The sequence below is a fragment of the Pongo abelii genome, chromosome 2 (genome assembly GCF_028885655.2).
Source record: "Pongo abelii isolate AG06213 chromosome 2, NHGRI_mPonAbe1-v2.0_pri, whole genome shotgun sequence".
Classification (NCBI taxonomy): Eukaryota; Metazoa; Chordata; class Mammalia; order Primates; family Hominidae; genus Pongo; species Pongo abelii.
The window spans coordinates 209,159,429-209,180,665 of NC_085928.1; the positions used below are offsets into that span (position 1 = coordinate 209,159,429).

At 45.7% G+C, this 21,237-nt stretch overlaps 1 protein-coding gene and 1 long non-coding RNA gene across 11 annotated transcripts in view; one reads left to right on the forward strand and one right to left on the reverse strand.

The window, feature by feature from the left end:
* LMLN (leishmanolysin like peptidase) overlaps positions 1-12,073 on the forward strand; it is an 83,988-nt gene extending 71,915 nt beyond the window's left edge. For 5 of the 10 annotated variants that reach the window (XM_024241192.3, XM_063722415.1, XM_063722418.1 and 2 more), the window contains 2 exons: positions 2,168-2,378; positions 4,828-6,351. In XM_024241192.3, coding sequence (XP_024096960.2) covers positions 2,168-2,378; positions 4,828-4,928 — 312 coding nt within the window. In that variant the 3' untranslated portion in view covers positions 4,929-6,351. Of the gene's footprint in view, positions 1-2,167; positions 2,379-4,827; positions 6,352-11,824 lie in introns of those variants that run through there. The other 5 variants (XM_063722416.1, XM_054551094.2, XM_054551100.2 and 2 more) reach the window with 3 other exon arrangements.
* Positions 12,074-16,189: 4,116 nt separating this feature from the next.
* LOC129047439 (uncharacterized) lies at positions 16,190-19,715 on the reverse strand. Its single transcript, XR_010139332.1, has 3 exons — positions 19,134-19,715; positions 18,385-18,513; positions 16,190-18,006 (listed from the first exon to the last, which is right to left on the reverse strand). It is a non-coding gene; the product is annotated as an uncharacterized LOC129047439 (long non-coding RNA).
* Positions 19,716-21,237: the final 1,522 nt, after the last annotated feature.

Consider the following 21,237-nt stretch of genomic DNA (forward strand, 5'->3'; position numbering starts at 1 on the left):
GTGCCCGGCTGAAAAAAAATTTTTATATCCTACTCATCTTTCCTCAATTGAAACTGCTAGAGGGCAGGCACTGTATTGTGTACTTTTTTAGTGTCCTTTTCAGCGCCAAGCATGGCGCTCGATCAAGTCTCGCTTTAAAGAATAATGATGTTGCACTGTAGCTGTGGTGATGCTCACTTGATGTGGATCACGGAGTGACAGGCTTAGAGAAGAGGTCACACTTCATTGTTTGTTTTGTGACAGCTTAAAACAAATTTTCAAAAGAGTGATGTATTTCAACTTAACTGATGATAGAGTTATTTCAAAATGACTTCAAATGTACTTTTGAACTCTTCTTTTGAAATTATCTTTAGAAGTAGTTTAATAATCACCTAAGGAAATCAATCTTAGTAATTTTGTGTCACACCTTGTATTAACCAGGTTAGTCAACTACCTTTGCTGGACTTGCTTCTGGGCAACCTTGGGCTATTTCCAAAAATTATATCTACTTGCTACGTAAAAATTTGCTACCATCAGACAGGTTCAGAAGCATGCACTGACTTTGAAGATAGTTCCAAGAGAGAAGTTTCAGAAGTGTTTAAAGGGAAGTAGCATAATTGAATGTGAAGTCTTTGTAGAAAACAACTTTGAGGTTGTTTTTTTAAATAGTTAAAATTTTTGGCTGGGTGTGGCTCACGCCTGTAATCCCAGCACTTTGGGAGGCCGAGGCGGGCAGATCACCTGAGGTCAGAAGTTCAAGACCAGCCTGGCCAACATGGTGAAACCCCATCTCTACTAAAAATACAAAAATTTAGCTGGGTGTGGTAGCGCACGCCTGTAGTCCCAGCTGCTCAGGAGGCTTAGGCACAAGAATTGCTTGAACCTGGGAGGCAGAGGTTGCAGTGAACCGAGATCATGGCATGCCGCTACACGCCAGCCTGGGCAACAGAGTGAGACTCGGTCTAAAAAAAATAAATTAATTAAAATAAAAAAATTACTATTTCTAAATGTTTTAAAAGTTAGCATTAATGTGTTTTCTTTTGCTTTTAAAAACTGATTTCATTAGCTATCACGTGCAAATGAGCTATGAGTCTTGCCTTTAAAGATAAAGTCTGGATAAAATTCCTGTGACTGAGCAGTGGATTTGGGGTAGGGAGAAAGAAGGAAGAACTTTTGCTGTGTTGCGTTTCTATGCTGTATAAATTCTTGTTTGTTTATAATAAACATACTTTTGTAATTTCAAACCCCAATTAAAATTTGACTTATGGCCAGGTGCAGTGGCTCACACCTTTAATCCCAACACTTTGGCAGGCCAGGGTGGGTGGATAACTTGAGTCCAGGAGTATGAGACCAGCCTAGGCAACATGACAAAACCCAAACCCCATCTCTACAAGAAAATACAAAAATTAGCCAGGCACAGTGGCACATGCCTGTAGTCCCAGCTACTCAGGAGGCTGAGGTGGGGGCATCACCTGAGCCCAAGGTAGTCAAAGCTGCAGTGAGCCAAGATCGCCACTGTATTCCAGCCTGGGCAACAGAGCAAGACCCCATCTCAAAAAAAAAAAAAAAAAAGCAGTATGTGTGTGCCCCCTTGTAATTTTTGGGAAAAGTGTCCATAGCTTCCATCAGATTCTAAAAAATGTGCTAGATTCAAAGTTTAAGAACTCCTGCCACACAGAGTATAATTCTTTTAGGACCTAAATAACCCTCTTTTGTTTTTTATTTATTTTTTTTTTTGACACGGAGTCTTGCTCTGTCGCCCAGGCTGGAGTGCAGTGGCATGATCTCGGCTCACTGCAACCTCTGCCTCCCAGGATCAAGCGATTCTCCTGCCTCAGCCTCCTCAGTAGCTGGGACTACAGGTGCGTGACACCACGCCCAGCTAGTTTTTGTATTTTTAGTAGAGACAGGGTTTCACCATGTTGGCCAGGATGATTTCGATCTCTTGACCTCATGATCTGCCCGCCTCAGCCTCCCAAAGAGTGGGATTACAATGTAAGCCACTGTGCCTGGCCAACTTAACTCTTTATATGAGGTTAAAGATATGCCCACACTGCAAATTGTGCTTTATAGCCAATGTTTTTAGTAAATTTTAATATATTTTCCTGTAGTTGAAGGAGAAATCTCTTAGAATCTTACTGACCTGATATTTATTATTTTTATATATATATTTTTTTCCTGTTTGAAGGTTTCTTGTTCTCCTCAAGGTCTGAAAGTTTGGGTCCAAGATACTTCATATTTGTGTAGTCGGGCTGGGCAGGTCCTCCCCGTCAGTATCCAGATGAATGGCTGGATTCACGATGGAAACCTGCTCTGCCCATCGTGTTGGGACTTCTGTGAGCTCTGTCCTCCAGAAACAGACCCTCCAGCCACTAACCTGACCCGAGCTCTGCCACTGGGTGAGTGCTCTCTATGGTTGGAATAAAGAGGGAACTGACCCGAGCTCTGCCACTGGGTGAGTGCTCTCTGTGGTTGGAATAAAGAGGGAAAAGTGAAGGGGGTGAACTTCTCTTATAAAATGTTGGCATTTCCCTTCAAGGAAGCTCTAAAACAAGTTGAGTTTCTTCTCTTCTGATTGCATTTTTATGGGAAGTTCCTCCTTCCCACCATTATCGGAAATCTAAGGTAGGTCAGCTTGACACTTTTGAGTAAGAGCAAGGGTGAGGAACCTTTCTGGTGAAGAACCTCTGAGTTGCACAAAATTATTCATCAAAGATCACAAAAAGTGAACGTTGTATCCATTCATTTGGAAATTAAGGGTAAACAAAATTCTGCTCATTAAATGCAAAAAGTAATTAAATATATTTTAGTCATATCATAATCAGCTGAAGTGAAAGTGAGGGAAAGACCTGGAAAAGATACTGAAAAAAGGAATTGGCATACCCACAAAGAGGAGAAAGATGCAATAACACACATGTGAAATGAGACAGAGAGACGTGGGCTGGCAAAGACCGGGGGATTCATTGAGGAATAGGACCGAGTGCTCGTTCTGTGAGACTCCAGAGAATGGAACTGGCACCAAGAGATTGAAGCTGTGAGGAGACAGATGCCAATTGAACCCTTTAGGAGCAGGAGGGGAATGCAGAAAACACCCTTGAGAAGAATGCCTTCCCCATGAAATTGACGGTGTTCAAAATGAGGCTGATAACGCATTGCTGAGAGTATAAAAGCAGAATTCATGAATTCACAATTAAAGTTTTGATTTAAATGACCTTGAGATTTTTATGGCAGTTTGACATTTCAGATTATGAACAATAAAAATCTTATGCAATGTTTCATTTTCTCAACTAGAGGTGTTTTTTAGGTGGAACTGCATTGCCCTTTGCCTAGTCCATGGTGTGACTGAAAATAGAGGGCCACACTCAGTTTTCAAGTCAAAGTTTCTCCACCTCTAAGATTAACTTCCCTTCTTTTCCAAATCCTGACGACTTCATCCCCTAGGGGCTGTAGGCAGAGGATGAGTTTTGGAAGATGAGTACTTGTGTTGGGGGTCCCCAGGAGCACCTTTAATTTGTTGGTTCACCAGAAGGACTCACAGGACTCAGCTGCTCATCATAGTACTCACGGCTAAGATTTGTTAAAGTGAAATGATGCAGAGCAAAATCAGCAAAGGGAAGAGGTGCATGGGGCAAAGTTGTGAGGAAACTGGTTCCCAGCCACCAGCAAAGGCCCTCATTGCATGCAGAACTTTCTAAAGATAGCAGTCTCAGGCCTGCTGTGTTAACTCTGTTCTACACAGTACTCCAAGTGAGGCAGCTGCGTTTTCTGCAGTTAATCATAATGACATAATGAATTATTTGATATAAAATCTTAGGTCAAGGCAGGTGGATCACTTGAGGTCAGGAGTTCAAGATCAACCTGGCCAACATGGTGAAAACCCATCTGTACTAAAAACACAAAAATCAGCCACATGTGGTGGTACGCACCTGTAATTCCAGCTACTCAGGAGGCTGAGGCAGTAGAATCACTTGAACCCGGCAGGCAGAGCCAAGATCACACCACTGCACTCACGCCTGAGCAATAGAATGAGACTCTGTCTCAAAATAAATAAACAAAATAAATAAATAAATAAATAAATAAATAAAAGCAAGCTCATCTTTATTGTTTAAAATATTTAAAAGGACAACTCTTCCTAAAATAAGGTCAGGTTGGCCTCATCTCCCTACTGCTATAAAAATGTTTCCATTATGAGAACTGTTTTTACCTATGAGGACACCTCATGGCTGAATTAAAATATACCTCTAGTGCCCAAAATCTGTAGAATCTTCTGCTGTTTCAAAATCAAGTCTGATTGATTGGTGTTATGAATGGATGGGTAGATATTTAGAAATAGGGGACCATATGTTCTAGTCTGCCTGAGACCATCCATATGCCTGTTGTCATTATTAATAGTCCTCTCCCTTGCCTCCTCACAGTTCGTCTGCCTGTTGTCATTATTAATAGTACTCACCCTTGCATTCTCAAAATGTACTAGTTTGGGTTGATAAATTATATGGTCACCCTACTTAGAAGGTACAAAGAAAGAATAAAAGAAGAAAGTTCTTCACCCCATCTCAGAATAACCAAGATCTTTATCTTTGCTGGGGTACTAACCCAAGGCAGTTTTTTTTGGATACCATTTTTTAACCTTGACATAGTGGATACATCATTTCTTCCTCCATGTATATTTTTCCTCCATTAAAAAAGAAACAAAAACTTTTTTATACCTGGGTTTTGCTCTTGATTTAGCTCTCAAGGTGGTCCTTGTTTACCTTTTAATAATCACTGCTATTCATCTGTCAATATTTAATTGGTATGATTTATCCCAAAAATGTTTATAGAAAGTCAGTTTTTTGTTTTCAACTCTAGATCTTTGTTCCTGTTCCTCGAGCCTGGTGGTCACCCTCTGGCTTCTGCTAGGCAATCTGTTTCCTCTGCTGGCTGGATTTCTTCTGTGTGTATGGCACTAGGAATGGAAAAGTGGATCTTCAAGATATTCTTTTATGTTATGTTCTTGTGAACAAAGCACAAAGTTTGAGCGAGTGCCAACCTATGCAGGTGGTAGAAGTGGCATTCCTGGCTTTGGCTTGGAAGAATTGACGACCATCAGATCTTGAAGCAGAACTTCACAGCAGCCTGTCCTCATCAGCAACCCAACCACCTTCATCAGCAACCCAACCACCTTCATCAGCAACCCAACCACCTCGTCAGCAACCCAACCACCTCATCAGCAACCCAACCACCTCGTCAGCAACCCAACCACTTTCATCAGCAACCCAACCACCTCATCAGCAACCCAACCACCTTCATCAGCAACCCAGCCACCTCATCAGCAAGCCAGCCACCTTCATCTGCAACCCAACCACCTTCATCGGCAACCCACCTTCATCCACAACCCAACCACCTTCATCAGCAACCCAGCCACCTTCATCAGCAACCCAACCACCTCATTTGGAGAAGGAGAAGGAATTGCAAGCCACCAAGTCTTCATTTTTCAGGATTTGTAATCTTCCCAAAGTTTTCCTTTGAAAATAGTATAATGGGTGGAATTCTCAGAGTGATTACATACCTCAACATTTTTATTAACATACAACAATGGGAAAGTTCATCATCCATATACTGCAGTAACTTAAACAACAGCCAATTATTGTAAGATTAGAATTGGAGATCTTGTCCTCAAAAGTATAAATTGTCCTTTGATTTATAGAAAATAATTGAATTGGGATTTCTACATATTATTATTATACCTATTTTAAATTTAATGGCAGCCAGGTATGGTGGTGCCTGCCTGTAGTTCCAGCTACTTGGGAGGCTGAGGCAGGAGGATCGCTTGAGCCCAGGAGTTCAAGGCTGCAGTGAGCTATGATTGCACCACTGTATTCTAGCCTGCACAATAGAGTGAGACCCTGTATCTTTAACAACAAAAAAAAATAATGGCTGGTATATAGTAAACTTAATTCACTGTTCCCATTGTTTGTTCTAAAGAATTTTTTTAAATAATGTTTCATTAAATCTTATGATTTAACCGTGCTTGCCCTTTTTGCCAGCTATGTGGCAGTTTACGGCAGAACTGCTGTCAGTGTGCTGGTAGCCCTCTATTCATCCCTCTTCAGAGCCCAGCTTCCAGAACTGCTGTCAGTGTGCTAGTAGCCCCCTGTATTCATCCCTCTTCAGAGCTCAGCTTCTGGTTGTATTCTCCATGAGTTTAATAATGACATGAAAAAATGTGGAAGCCGAGAGAGTAAAATACTCTGCCCTGTAAAAACATGGAAGACATGCAAACAGAAAAAAACATAATTGTATTGTTTTAGATAATACTTAAGACAGCTGTGATCCAACAAAAACAGAGCTATTCCTTTGTGACCGATGAAGATAAAAAGAAATTCTGGTAAAGACAGGTATGCAGTTTTTTAAAATGGGTTAAGAAATTGTTGCAGAAGAATTTCTAACATCTGAAAATTGTTTTATGTATAAGAAGGATGGTCTGAATTGTGTACTAATAGCAAGGTATAAGTTTGGTGTAGAGCCTATCCAGTAGCGTCCACTGTACCACTTTTAAGTAAGACTCAGTCCACAGAAGCTGGAAGATTGCCTTTGCTTTAAATATCCTTTACCTTCTGCATTTGACACTCCTCCTATTACTACATAGATTCTGGTCCCCAGAAGCAATTTTACACTGGTACTAGAGCTTACCAGCCCCATTTAGGAATTCCTATTTGAAATTTCTTAATGTCTAGATGAGGTTTAACAAGAATATGAAAAGAAAAAAGAAAAAATATATTCATGAATGATAGGTGATGCTCATTCTTTCTCTCAAGCTAACGAAGTCCTATGGCATTGTAACCACAACCCTCGGACAGACTCCCCCTATTCCTCCTTTCCTCGTCCTTCCCTGCTTTTCATCCATTCAGCATATAGCTATTCAGTACTCCATTGAAGAAATTGTGCTAAGTGAGCAAAGCAGCATAATTACTAATAATTAATTCTGATTATTTGGCACTAGAGCCAACAGCAACCCCAGCATAGAGGAAAGTCGCTTTTTTTCAAATGCATAAATTTAAAGTATGTATTTGCATGCAGTTTTAAATGGGAGGTATTTGTCATTGTGAAAAGCTGGGAATCTCAAACATAGTCAACTTAACTAAAAAGAAGCTAATACAGGTTGAGCATTCCTAATCCAAAAATCCGGAATCCAAATTGCTCCAAAATCTGAAACTTTCTGAATGCTGACCTGATACCACAAGTGGAAAATTCCACATATAAGTACTTAACACAAACTTTGTTTCATGCACAAACTACTAAAAATATTGTATAAAATTACCTTCAGGCAGTGTGTGTAGTTAAATATGAAACATGAATTTCATGTTTAGACTTGGGTCCATGCCCAAGATACCTCATTAGGTATCTGTAAATATCCAAAATCCAAAAAAAAAAGTCTGAAATCTGAAACACTTCTGGTCCCAAGCATTTCAGTAAGTGATGCTCAACCTGCGTAATGGTCTGCGGGCCAGTGCTCATTTTCTGCCTATGTTGTACATACTTTAAATTGTGCAAAGTCAAAGAAAAGCAAAGAGTCTATTTTTAAAGAAACTTACAATAATCTAAACATATACTTCTTATGATTATGAATCATCCTGCAAAGCTGTATAAAGAATTTTACCAAAAATACAATGAATTAATCATATATTTGAGAGTCACAGTGATAGGTTCAACTATATTTTGACAGTTGTGTAGTGGCACTATTGTTTCTGAGCATGGTGCTTTTTATACTTGAAATATATTTTTGCTTTATTTTTTATTGATATAATTATATTTGCACTAATGGCTTTCTGAAGAAAATATTATAGATGACATTTTTTGTATATATATTTATTAAGCTTGGGAACCTGGTCGCCCAGTGTTTTCTCTGGACAAATGTGAAACTGGATAAAGTATGGATAAAGTCTTGAGTTCCTCAGGGTAACTGTGTTGATGTCTCCCGTCCTCTTCAGTAAGGCTTGAATATGATTTTACTGATCATTGATTCTGCATAGTGTACCCAGCAAGACTTAGAAGGACACTGAACCTGTCAGAGATTTTAAGAGGCACATTTTAGTCACTTTGAATAGGATAGTGGCGGGCGCGGTGACTGAAGCCTGTAATCCCAGCACTTTGGGAGGCCAAGGTGAGCGGATCACGAGATCAGAAGTTTGAGGTTACAGTGAGCTGATCACATCACTGCACTACAGCCTGGATGACGGAGTGAGACTTTCTTGGGGGAAAAAAAAATGACAGTGAAGCAGACTTTTAGAATCCGAGATGTCATTGCAGAATTATTGGTATAAAATACAGCTGCAAAGTGAAGAAATTGAAATGGCCACATGTTGATATCCTGTGGCAGGTTATACCCTCCACGTTAGCAAAGACAAAGCCACGTCGCTGTGTTAAGAGGGACAGGCTGGGCCGGCTGCAGCTGTAGGAGTGAGGGACAGGCTGGGCCGGCTGCAGCTGTAGGAGTGAGGGACAGGCTGGGCCGGCTGCAGCTGTAGGAGTGAGGGACAGGCTGGGCCGGCTGCAGCTGTAGGAAGTGAGGGACGCAGGGAAGGAATGGGGAGCAGCAATTTGGGGACAGTAGACGAGTCACTTTCTGACTCAAGAAGGGTCAAGTATGTATTAAAAACTGACTACCTTGGTTTTCTGTTCAGACTTAGGCTCATTTTGATCATTTTAAGGTCCCAGTTGTCTAAAATATCAAGTGAATTTGTCTCAGGTTTTCAGGAACAAAATTTACAGGAAGGAAGCAAAAGCCATGTCAGTAGCCTTGAGCTGACAGCTTTAAAGAAACTGGCAGACAGGTAGGTTGTCCTCATATAGATCCTTCCAGTATTCTCCTGAAAAACATCCTTTTATTTCTTAAAACCAGTAACCCTTACATTTTTCCTATGGGATACTTATTTTTGTTGAGATCAAATAGACATTCTATAAATGTTATAAATTATGCTTGCAGTTAGTTTTCAGCCTATCTAGGCTTAAGGTTTATCAATATTTGAATTTGAAACATCATTTTATGAGGTTTAGTTTTAGGAAGATAAATATATCAAAGTATTTCATAAAGTTGTATCAATGTTCCTTCTAACATTGGAAGACTTACTGACTGAGGCCATCTGTGAACGACTAGGCGATCTCTCAGAATCCTTTCAGCTCTAATACCCTCTGACTAACACTCACCCAGGATTGCTGTCTGTGCTGGCTGTGATCTGCCTCCAGGAGCATACGCCACCCTGCATGCTGTGTTCATCACAGTGTCTGTGCTCGGTGCCTTACCACTGTCCGCGTCCTTGGACGCTGAATGGACAGAGAGGAGCCTGTCTCTCAGGGCACATGAGTCGTCGTGGCAGGAGACGGGCCTCAGTCACAGCGTCACAGACCCTTGTCACAGTGGACACGAGTGATTCCTGCTGTGTCCTTGCAGCCCAGGGGGACTAACAAGATTTTAATGAAGTCTGTGTTACTCATTCTGAAGAAAAGAACTTACCTGAGAGGAGTAATATTTTTTTAATATATATTGGGTCGGGGATGCGGGGATGGGGAGGGAGTGGTTAATTGTTTTATGTTTACATTTTTAACAAGTAAAATAGAAGATTTAAGAACTAATATTTATGGTATTGAACTTTAAGTGTAATATATTCCTTAGAAAAACACAACTTTAATAAAAATGGAAACTAATTTGCATCCTGTCTTTATTTAACACCATCAGTTTTTTAAAAACCTGGATGAGGGCTGGGCACTGTGGCTCACGCCTGTAATCCCAGCACTTTGGGAGGCCGAGGTGGAAGGATCGCTTGAGCCCAGGAATTTGAGACCAGCGTCGCAAATTCAAATAGGGAGGCTGTGTCTCTACAAAAAATAAAAATAAAAAATTAGGTGTGGTAGAGCACACCTGTAGTCCCAGCCACTTGGGAGGCTGAGGTGGGAGGATCACTTGAGCTGGGGAGTTAGAGGCTGCAGTGAGCCAAGGTCACACCACTGCATTCCAGCGTGGATGACAGAGCAAGATCCTGTCTCTAAAACAGTCATGGACTCTCTTTGGGGAAGACAAGGTGTTTATTACAAAATATAATTCAGTTTCTACTTAAAGGTGAGTAAAATTGTCCTACTTAAAGAATGAAGACAGGTCTAGTTAAGCAGGAAAGAGCGGACTAAAGCAAGTCATAGACAATTTGGTCTATGCTGTGGGCCAGAAGGTTCGTTGCATGACCAGCCTGGCACATTCAAGCACCACACTTGACACAGTGGCATCAAATAGGCTGTGGCTGTAGTCCTGGATTCCCATAACCTGCGTGTAGCACAAGAGAATGTCCCAGGAGGTCCCTTCCTCAGGTGCATTTAGGGCCATTCTGCCTGTGACTTGGAGCCAAGTGCTTTGTGAAATTGATCCAGTATCGTGTGCGTGTCTTAATTGTTGGACTGAGATCTTTGTGGGGATTTTCTAATATGTTGTTTTTAAAGTTTTACAGATTGCATATAAGTAGCTAAAACTATATACAATAACCTCAGATAAATACAATATTATGTGCCCAGCATACTGAAGATAAAGCTATATCTCATATATTACTTTGTTTACACTACCTTTGGATATGTTCATAGAATATACTTTATTTAAGGGGGCATTATTACATAAGTCTTTTGTTCACAACCTCACCAGTAGATATGCAGAAATGGAGGAGTTTATTTAAATCACCTTTGTTGGGATCCCATTAGAAGTTCATTTTTTTAAATGTTCAAAATAAATTAGGGAGATGGGTCCAAATATGTGATCCAAATATTTGTCCAAATATTCTAATAGTCGATGCTTTTTCCATTTTATATTATAGAAATATTTTAATGCCTATAGATGTTATGTCTTAGATGCAAAATCATTTTAACTCTCAGTGCCACTCAATTTTTTCAATTTCAGTAGAGACATTAGTGACTCAACAACTTTCTGACATTGCCTTATTTGGAAATACTCAAATCACAGTATCTGAACATCTGGCTTTCCCCCACATTAGGTGTCTCCTAGTGACATTTCAAGAGTGTACAGGCAGATGAGAAGAGGGTTGCCATGTGTTCACACTCGAGTGTTTATAAGTGTGTAGACAGTGGAGATTTGGATGTATTTGGTTGAAGATACAAACGATGTAAGTGAGGTTGCCACAAAGAATACGAAGACTAGAGTAATTGCTTCTTCAGTACAGCTTGCCTGCTGTATGAGTTTGTTTTCATGCTGCTGATAAAGACACCCAAGACTGGGCAGTTTACAAGAGCAAGCGGTTTAATGGACTTTACACGTCTACATGGCTGGGGAGGCCTCACCGTCATGGCAGGAGGTGAAAGGCACGTTTCACAGGGAAGCAGACAAAAGCAGAGAGCTTGTGTAGGGAAACTCCCCGTTTTAAACCCATCGGATCTCATGAGACTTATTCACTATCACAAGAACAGCACAGGAAACACTTGCCCCCTGATTCAATTGCCCCACTGGGTCCCTCCTGCAAATGTGGGAATTCAAGATGAGATTTGGGCGGAGATGAAACCGCCTTTTCAAAATTATGATTGAGACAGTGAAAGAGATCCAACTTAACCGACTCCATCTTGCTTCTAACCTCCAAGCTGTCCTTGTTCATTCCTGGGCGAAGGCTGAGCTAACTTGGGGGGAAACTTAGTTTATAGTTTAAAACAAAGACGATAACAGCCCTTTCCCAAAGCAGACCTCCTTCTTGTCTGGGGACTAGACTAACATTAGCCACAGGATTAGAAATTATGGTTTAGGAGCCATGCAGCTGGAGGCTACAGGATTCTGACCCTCCCTACACTGCTCCTAAGATCAGCGCTTGGGATATTTTTGCAGACCCTGCACTTGATGGATCAGCTGGCACCACCCAGATCGATAAACTGGCTCATCTGATCTTGCGGCTCCGACCCCAGGAACTGACTCAGCGCAAGAAGACAGCTCCGAGTCCCTGTGATTTCAGCCCTGACCAATCAGCACCCCCGGCTCACTGGCTCCCCACACCCACCAAGCTGTCCTTAAAAACTCCGCTCCTCGAAAGCTCAGGGAGGCTGATTTGAATAATAATGAAACTCCAGCCTCCCGCACAGCCGCCTCTGTGTGAATTACTCGCTCTCTCTCGCAGTTCCCCTGCCTTGATAAATCAGCTCTGTCTAGGCAGCGGGCAAGGTAGAACCTCTTGAGTGGCTCCAGGGACACAGCCAAACCATATCATTCCGCCACTGGCCCCTCCCAAGTCTCACGTCCTCACATTTCAAAACCAATCATGGCTTCTCAACAGTCTCCCAAGTCTTATCTCACCATTAACTCAAAAGTCCACAGTCCAAATTCTCATCCGAGACAAGGCAAGTCCCTTCTGCCTATGAGCCTGTAAAATCAAAAGCAAGTTAGTTACTTCCTAGATACAATGGGTGTATAAGCATTGGGTAAATACAGCCATTCCAAAGGGTAGAAATGGGCCAAAACAAAGGCACTACAAGCCCCATGCACCTGTAATCTTAGCTACTGTAATAGCTGAGTTGGGAGAATCGCTTGAACCAGGAGGTGGAGGTTGCAGTGAGCCAAGATCGCGCCACTGCACTCCAACCCCGGGCGAGAGGGCGAGACTTCTGTCACAAAAACAAAACAAAGCAAAAAACCAATACCAATTACTTCAGCCACCTCTTTTGTTTATTCTTTCAATAGGAAAACGAGGCCAGGCGCAGTGGCTCACGCCTGTAATCCCAGCACTTTGGGAAGCCAAGGTAGGTGGATCACCTGAGGTCAGGCATTTGAGACCAGCCTGGCCAACATGGCAAAACCCCATCTCTACTAAAGGTACAAAAATTAGCCAGGTGTGGTGGTAGGCGCCTGTAATCCCAGCTACTCGGGAGGCTGAGGCAGGAGAATTGCTTGAACTCGGGAGGTGAAGATTGGAGGGAGCCAAGATCACGCCACTGCACTCCAGCCTGGGCGACAGAGTAAGACTGTCTAAAAAAAAAAAAAAAAATTGAGTTCTTACTATATTCCATGCATACTTTGCAACAACTCTGTCAGGCACTTTATTAGGGCATGGAAACACAGGAAACCGAGAAACAGATCCTTGTCCTCCTGGAGCCAGTGAGGCAGGGGACAAGCACGCATTTACACTTGTATAGATGTAAAGTATACACTTGAATTAGATGGATAAACTTTATAGCATGTGATGAGAAGCAGTCAGTGTGAGCAGCAAGGTTACAGATGCAGGAGACTGAGACACCCAATCATGCCAGGCTCTGAGAAAAAAGCAGCTGGGATCTGAGCATGGGGGCTGAACCTCCCCACCCCCATCCACCGTAAGGTAGGATGCGGAGGGAAGGATGAACACATTTGTTAGGTTTAGTGTCTGGGAGCTGGAAAGGAAGTCACCACTGTCTGCTGATCTGAAGAGTATTGAAGGCTGAAGACGGCGTCTGCAAAGAGACATGTTTTGGTGGCGACTCTTTTGGGACCAGTGACTGTCCCGGAAGGCAGTATGTGCCTTTTCAGTCTACAGATTCACTACTTATTTTAAATACTTTTTTTTTTTTTTTTTTGAGACACTCTGTCACCCAGGCTGGAGTGCAATGGTGTGATCTCGGCTCACTGCAACCTCCGCCTCCGGGTTCAAGCGATTCTCCTGCCTCAGCCTCCAGAGTAGTTGGGACTACAGGCGCCTGCCACCACACCCGGCTAATTTTTTTGTTGTATTTTTTAGTAGAAACAGGTTTCACCCTGTTGGCCAGGCTGGTCTTGAACTCCTGACCTCAGGTGATTCACCTGCCTCAGCCTCCCAAAGTGCTGGGATTACAGGCATGAGCCATCACGCCTGGGTCAAATAGCTTTTCTTAAATTTGATCTTCAGTTACTGTTTCCAGGGTTCCTCTTCAGGAATGCCAGTTATGTATGTGCTGTCTTCAATTGCTATCACTTTCCCTCTAGTCCTTAATTCTTTATTTCTATTTTAGTGTCTTTTTTCTCATGTCTGCCTCATGTCCTTTATGGTATTTTCAACAACGTCTATTGTGTCAAGTGCCATGGCTCACACAAGTAGCTGGTACCTGTAGTCCCAGCTACTCGGAGGCTGAGGCAGGGGAATTGCTTGAACCCGGGAGGTGGAGCTTGCAGTGAGCTGAGATCGCGCCACTGCACTCCAGCCTGGGCAACAGAGCGAGACTCCGTCTCAAAACAAAACAAAACAAAAGTCTATTGTCCCTTACACTCGCTTCATTTTGTCTCTTTTCGTTGCATGTTTTTCCTAAGCCCACACTATCTTTCAACATCCACGGAGCTGATGAGTGGAACATTGGAACTCAGTATGGCTGCTGCTGGCTCCACACACCTCAGTCTCTATCGTCTTGGTTGCTAACAGCAACAGTGGCAGAAAAATGGAATATGTTTCATATCTGCCTGCTAAATATTGAGAGTGCATCTGATTGGCAGAACCTAATAGGCTTCGGAATCCTAGCTGCAAAGGGGTCTCAGAAATGCATACCCTTGGCTGGCACGGTAGCTCACTCCTGTAATCCCAGCAATTTGGGAGGCCGAGGCGGCAGGATCACCTGAGGTCAGGAGTTCGAGACCACCTTGGCCAACATGGCAAAACCCTCGTCTCTACTAAAAATACAAAAATTAGTCCAGTGTGGTAGGGGCACCTGTAATCCCAGCTACTCGGGAAGCAGAGGCAGGAGAATCGCTTGAACCTGAGAGGTTGAGGTTGCAGTGGGCCGAGATCACCCATTCCCTTTTTTTTTTTATACTTTTTTTTTTAAATTCTGTCAGCAGCATTTCCCATTTTTACATCGCCCAAAACAAGTTCTTGGCAGCTCCATTAGGCGAGATTGCAGGGTGCATCTGTGATTAGATCCGTGCAGCTTGGAGGTCGGTTCCGCACGCGGGAGGGTCCCGAAAGCCGGGTCTGTCCAGCGTCTTGCTGCAGTGGTTGCGGGGGCTCAACCAGCTCGCGCTGACAGCTTCAATATCGCTGTCAGGAAGATCCTCAAAATCCGCAGCATTGCAGCGCCGACGAAAACACCGGCCATGGCCTTTCGGCCGCGCTGGAGAGCAGGACCCGCCGCGTGGGCCCGTGATCCGTGGACAGAGGACGCGCGCCGGGTCTGTGTTCCGCGCTCGTGAAGCACCGTCAGGGATTTGGCCGAGCGGCGCGGCCACATCAAGGGCATCGGGAAGGGCATCATCCACGACCCGCCGCGGCCGCCCCTCGCCAAGGTGGTCTCCGGGATCCGCAGCGGTTCCAGAAGCAGACGGAGCCGCCGAGGGCTTCGCACGGGCCCGTCTGTGAGCCCAGCTCCACCTGGCACCGCGCTCCCTGTGGGCACCGCGCCCGAGGGTCCGTGTGCTGCCTGGTGATGCCCGGAGACCGCGGCAAGCTGCGGGCATCGGGGAACGGGGCCACCGTTGTCTCCCCCAACCCCGAGACCCAGAGGACCGTGAGAAGCCGCCTCTGGCTCCTCGGCCAACAGAGCTTGGTTGCTGTGGCGGCTGGAGGTGGCCGCACGGACAAACCCTCCTCGAAGGCTGCCGGGCCCACCGCAAATATAAGGCAAAGAGGAACCGCTGGCCACGAGGACGGGGAGTGGCCGTGAACCCTGCGGAGCATCCTTTCGGAGGTGGCCGCCACCGGCACCTCGGGCGCTCCCCGCGATCCACAGAGAAGCCCCTGCTGGCCTCAAAGTGGGTCTCCTTGCTGCCCCCCGGACTGGACGTCTCCGGGAACTAAGACTTCAGGAGAAAGAACTAGTGCTGACAGGCTCAGTAAAGTTTGTCTTTATGCAATAACAATAATAATAATAATAATAAATAATAATAATAATAAAGGCCAGGCGCTGTGGCTCATGCCTGTAATCCCAGCACTTTGGGAGGCCAAGGCGGGTGGATCACCTGAGATCAGGAGTTCGAGACCATCCTGGCTAACACGGTGAAACCCCGTCTCTACTAAAAATACAAAAAATTCCCTGGGCGTGGTGGCCGGCGCTTGTAGTCCCAGCTACTCGGGAGGCTGAGGCAGGAGAATGGCGTGAACCCAGGAGGCCGAGCTTGCAGTGAGTCGAGATCCTGCCACTGCACTCCAGCCTGGGCAACAGAGCGAGACTCCGTCTCAAAAAAAAAAAAAAAGATTGAATTCATTGAAAATCACTGAACAATAACAAATGAATAAGACAGATGAGGCCCCTGCCGTCCTGGTGCTCCTGTCTGATGAGGGAAGCTAACATGTTTTAAGACCAGATGAGATGGTGCTGGTGATGAAAGCCATTAGCAAAGTGACATGAGCTAGAAAGACAGTGACGGAGTTTTCCAAACACAGTGACAGCAGAGACCCCTCCAAGAGGTGACTTTTGGGCAGAAACTTGAGAGATGTGGAGGGGGCCATGGAGAAAGACCAGCCCCTGGAGCGATTCCAGGAGTAAAGACCCAGCACCAGGAGGGTGATGGAATGTCCTGTCCTGACCTGTGCGTCCTTCATGCTTCCTTCCTCAGTGGTGCACAAGCAGAAACATGGGGCAATTCCGCTCAGGGTCCACGGAGGAAGCAGGAAGCAGCCGCACTGCAGAGCCGTGGTGCGGATGAAATCTGGCCCAACAGTGAAGCTAGAAGCAGGTGCTGCTTACTGCTGACCAGAACACAGGTCATGAAGCATAACCACCCCCTGAAGGCACGTCCAGGGCCAGACCAGCTGGCCGGGCTGCCAGCATCTTAGTAGAGATCCCAGGAGATCAGATGAGCTGGTTTGGGGGGGACGGCGGGGAAAACAGGAAAGCTTCAGAAAATTCCACAGGACCCATGACGCTTAGCATGAACTTCCCCCAACTGGGATCTGTTTGGTGTTGCTGGTTCTAAAGAGTTGGTCCCACCATCCCCACCTGCCCGTTGCCCTATCAGGGGAAAACTCAGGGTGGGGTCCACAGAAACAATCCTCATGGAAGGGGAAAGGGTGTTTCTCATCCAAAACCAAGGAAGGAAACCCATAAAACATCACTCATAAGAAGCAGAGGGGCCTGCAGGGAGAAACAGGATTCTGCTGCTCATGTGGGTACCTGCTTCCCAGCAGGAAAGGGACCATGCGGGATAGAGGGGCTAAGTGGACCCTGGGCTGTGGGGTTAGGGGAGCAGGTGCTGTAGCTGACCCCAGGGCCCTGGGCCATCCCTCCTGGTTCCCCTTGGCCCTGTCCACACCTTTGTAAACAGCTCCTTCTTAATTACCCTTCAATCGCTTAGAGGTCCCTGCCAGCACCTGACTGCCACATTCCCCAAAGGGACCAGGGTCCCTGGCACAGGAGCTGAGGTTTCTATAGGCACAGAGAAAACACTGTCCCAACTGTTGGAATGGAGTTGGGAGTGGAAAAAGAGAATGTTTGTTCTCAATTCTTCCACTTATCAATTGTTTCCTTTTATCACATGAAGGCTGTGTGGCATTCTGTAGTAATCTAAATAATTACAAATTATGTTCTTAAAAGAAACTGCTCAGTGTGATGCCTGACACAAGGTGGAACTCCACTGAGTGACACAAGGTGGAACTCCACTGAGAAGCCAGGGTGCCATGATTACAAACAAGGACTCCAGGTGCAGACTGCTTGGTTCAAACCTGGATCAGCAGTATGAATTTTTGCAACTGTCTGTATTGCTCTTTGCCCCAGCTTTTTTCACCTAAAAACTAGAAGTAAAAACAAAGTTATTGTGAAAATTAAATGAAATAAAGTAAGCAAAGTGCCTACAACAACACCCTCAGGCACACAGTCAGTATTAAACGTGTGTTTTTCATTATTACCCTTAATGAAGTAAAAGTGGCAGCAGCCATGAGCCCGGGGTTTCTCTGGCACAGGCATCAGAGACCCTACCTTTAACATTCTCCTTTTATTCATTTGACCCTGATAAGGAAGGAGTCTCACGGGAGAGGAGCAAGCATCCACCTTGGGGCCAGACAGTCCATGGTCAAAGTTGCACTCCACCACTGTTCAGCTGTGTGACTTTGGGCAAGTGACTTTCCTTCTCTGATCCTCATGTTCCTTTTTGGTAAAAACAGCACAATGACAGGGATTGGAAGAGCCAACAGAAAAATGTGTGTCTTAGTTTGGGTTTCCTGGAAGTAGATCCTGAGGCAAAGATTCAAATACAAAAATTTTATTTGGAGAGGACTCTAGGACAGTAATTCTAGTGCCAGTTCTTCCTTAGGGTGCTAATCCCAGGAAACACCAGTAGAGGAGTGGGGAACTGAGACAGGAAAGGAATGAAGCAGTTAAAGGGACTTTCATCAAGAAAGTTTCCACTGTGGGCAGCCAGGACTCAGCCTGGATGGATACCTCTGAGAGACAGCATAGAACACGTGCCTCAGAGTCATCCCACCCAGAGCAAGGGAGTTGGGGTATTTATTCACCAATATTCACCAGTCACTCTTCAGGGCTCCTTCCAAGGGCACGATTCCTCCAGAATGCCCTGCCTGCACTGCAAGGGTCAGACCTGGTGTTGAGGGCAAGGCCCCTGACAGCACCTCCAGCAATAAGCAGGAACACAGCCTGGTGTGGACAGTTTCAGTCACTCAGTGACTCCAACACAGACACAACACACACACTCCAACACCAACACAGTGCAAATGTACATACACAGACATGCATGCATGACTGTTGCCCACTTAGATCCTGGTGACTCCATGGAATAGACAATAAGGCAGGAATTGAGGGAAGAGCAAAATTAAGGGGAGTGAAGGTCTTGGGAACAAAATGCAAATTTAGGCAGAAAATCAAGGGGGAAGAGGAGTGGCTTGGACACCAAACGCCTGCTGGATGGCACCTGCTCTACATACACTGTCACTAATGCTCCAAGCAGGCTTGTGGGGTAGAAGAAATTCACCTCAATTTACAGATGGCAGCAATTTAGTTCAGAAAACAGAACTGATTTTACTAATGTCTCAGCAAGTTAGTGGGTGATAGATATGGATTCCCATATCTTTCTGTCCACAAAGCCTACAAGTTCTCCCCTTGTTAGGCAGGCTGGGTACCAGGCCCTGCTTCTGGGCTCTGCTCCTTTTCCTGCTAGGCAATCATGGCAGAATTGACAAAAACATTTTCCCCCTTCACCACCTGGAGCAGAGCCCATGAGAGGGGCTGGGGAACAGGCCATTAGGCCCCACACCCACCATTCAATGTCTTCAGGATTGTGGTCTCTCAGGACTCTCGCCCCACGTGCTGGCAGCACTCCCGGTGTCTGGGTGTCTTGTGAGGTTGTACAGGACCCAGTAGAGGCCACTGGCTATGCTGTCATATCTTAAGAGGCAGCCAGGCAGGCTTGTGTCTCTTGGCTGCTTCAGCACCAGAGGATGGACAGCGCCCATGCACTGAGGCCCTCGGGAGAATGGGAGGAGGGAAGGAGGGGCAGAATGGAGTGACGCAGGGTCCATCCACCATGTCCTTGGATGGAGACCCCTGTTCCCATAGTAGCCCCACACCGGGACCACCGGCACTCACGAAGATGCCAGCCTCCATTTATACGTCCTCATCTGACAACTCCTTCCCATTTTCATCCTGGAGACCAGACCTCTGAACACACTAGCTCTGAGGCCACCTGAGCCTAACCTGAGAGAGTCCCGTATCTGAGTGTCCCCCTCCTTTATCCAGTACCTTCCATGGCTCCCCAGAGCCCTCCAGATTAAGTTCAAGTCCTTTGATCAGACGCTTGATCTCAAGTTCCATTCTACTTCCTGAATTAAGACCCCAGAGAAGCTCACCTTGCTCGGCACAAGTGCATCACTGAAGTCCGAAGTCTGGAACGTGGCCTTGGCCTTGAGGGAGTCATCAACACTGTGGCTAGTGAGGGTGCAGTCCTGCTCCAGGATGATGGTGTCTGAAGTTGTCACCAAGTCATAGGCCCTGCAGAAGCATCACTCCTCAGGAGTGAGGTAGTACAGAAAGCTCATGCACAGGCAGATCACTATGAGGGCACTGAGCTCCAAGATGGTGGCAATATATTCACTGGGATTCCTGTAGGGTGAGGCTGGGGAGAGGAAGCAGCTCCATAACACATATGAAACCCTGGAAGCACTTCCCAGCCAGAATCTCAGGACTACATTACACCCAGAAATGAAACAGGTGCCCTCTGAGCACACTTTTCTCTCTGCCTCCCACTCTGAGCTGCCTTCTGGCCCCGCATGCCCCAGCCTGGCCCAGGGCTTGGAGCCCAGCAGGTCTTCAGTCCATGGTGCTGACTGCTCCCTGGGCCAGGAGAGCCCTTGGTGGCTCTGTGACTCCTCCTGTGGAACCGCTGCCTCTGCCTTGGGACTTCCCAATTCCCATGGGAAACTCCCATAGCTATGGATTGCCCCACCTGTCCTGGGATCCTCCAGCCCCATAGGCCTTACTTGATTCCTTAGCCCTCCCAGAACATGACATGCTTCTTAGAATATGGCTTATGTCCAGGGCCATCTGTGGATGTTTGCTGGGGACCTCTTGCTGTTCTCCTTTATGGTCTGCATGGCAGGGCCAAGAGGAGAAACCAGTCCAACCTCAGAATGGACAAAAGGTTCACTGCCACAAATGGCAACCACCAAACAGTCAGCAGTGCTTCTGGAAGGAAAGGAGGTTTCATTCTGCAAAAAGCTCCTTGTTTGACTTCTTTCCGAAGCCAGGGAAAAGTACCAAGCCCAGCTTACTTGTGGTGCCTACATTACCATCTGTGCCTAGGATGTGCGACGGGCCCCTCCTCCCACTGCAGGGTTGACGTTCCTTCCAGCTGGAGACCTGGGCTTCTGGCACCGCCTGACCTCGTTGTCCTGCTCTGGATGAGCATGGAAAGGCTGTACCTGGTATTTCCCTAGGTCCATGGTTTCCACCTTCAGACATCCAGCAGGAGTGACCATGCCCAGCCCCACATCTGAAAGTGGACTCCCTTGTAGATCAGCCGAGACATCTACAGATGGAAGAGAGCTCGGTGAGACAGCCTACGGGGGACCCTGGGGAGGATCAGGGCCAGAGGATTCTGGAGGTTACCAGCCTTGGGCTCTGTGGTTCCTCAAAGAGGTTAGGTCTACCTAGGACCAGCCTCCCCTCCCACGATTCAGAGTGGATGAGTGCTCAGCATCAGGAACTCTGATCTGGACCTACTTTTTCATTTAGGTCACCAAGAGACAACCCCTAACCCCTGAGCTAGGGATGGTCCAAGCTCTGGCATGAGATTCTCTTCTAGCAACGTGATGCTTGCAGGGACAGGTAGAAAAGCTGATGACCAGGCCTGCTGTCCTCCAGGTA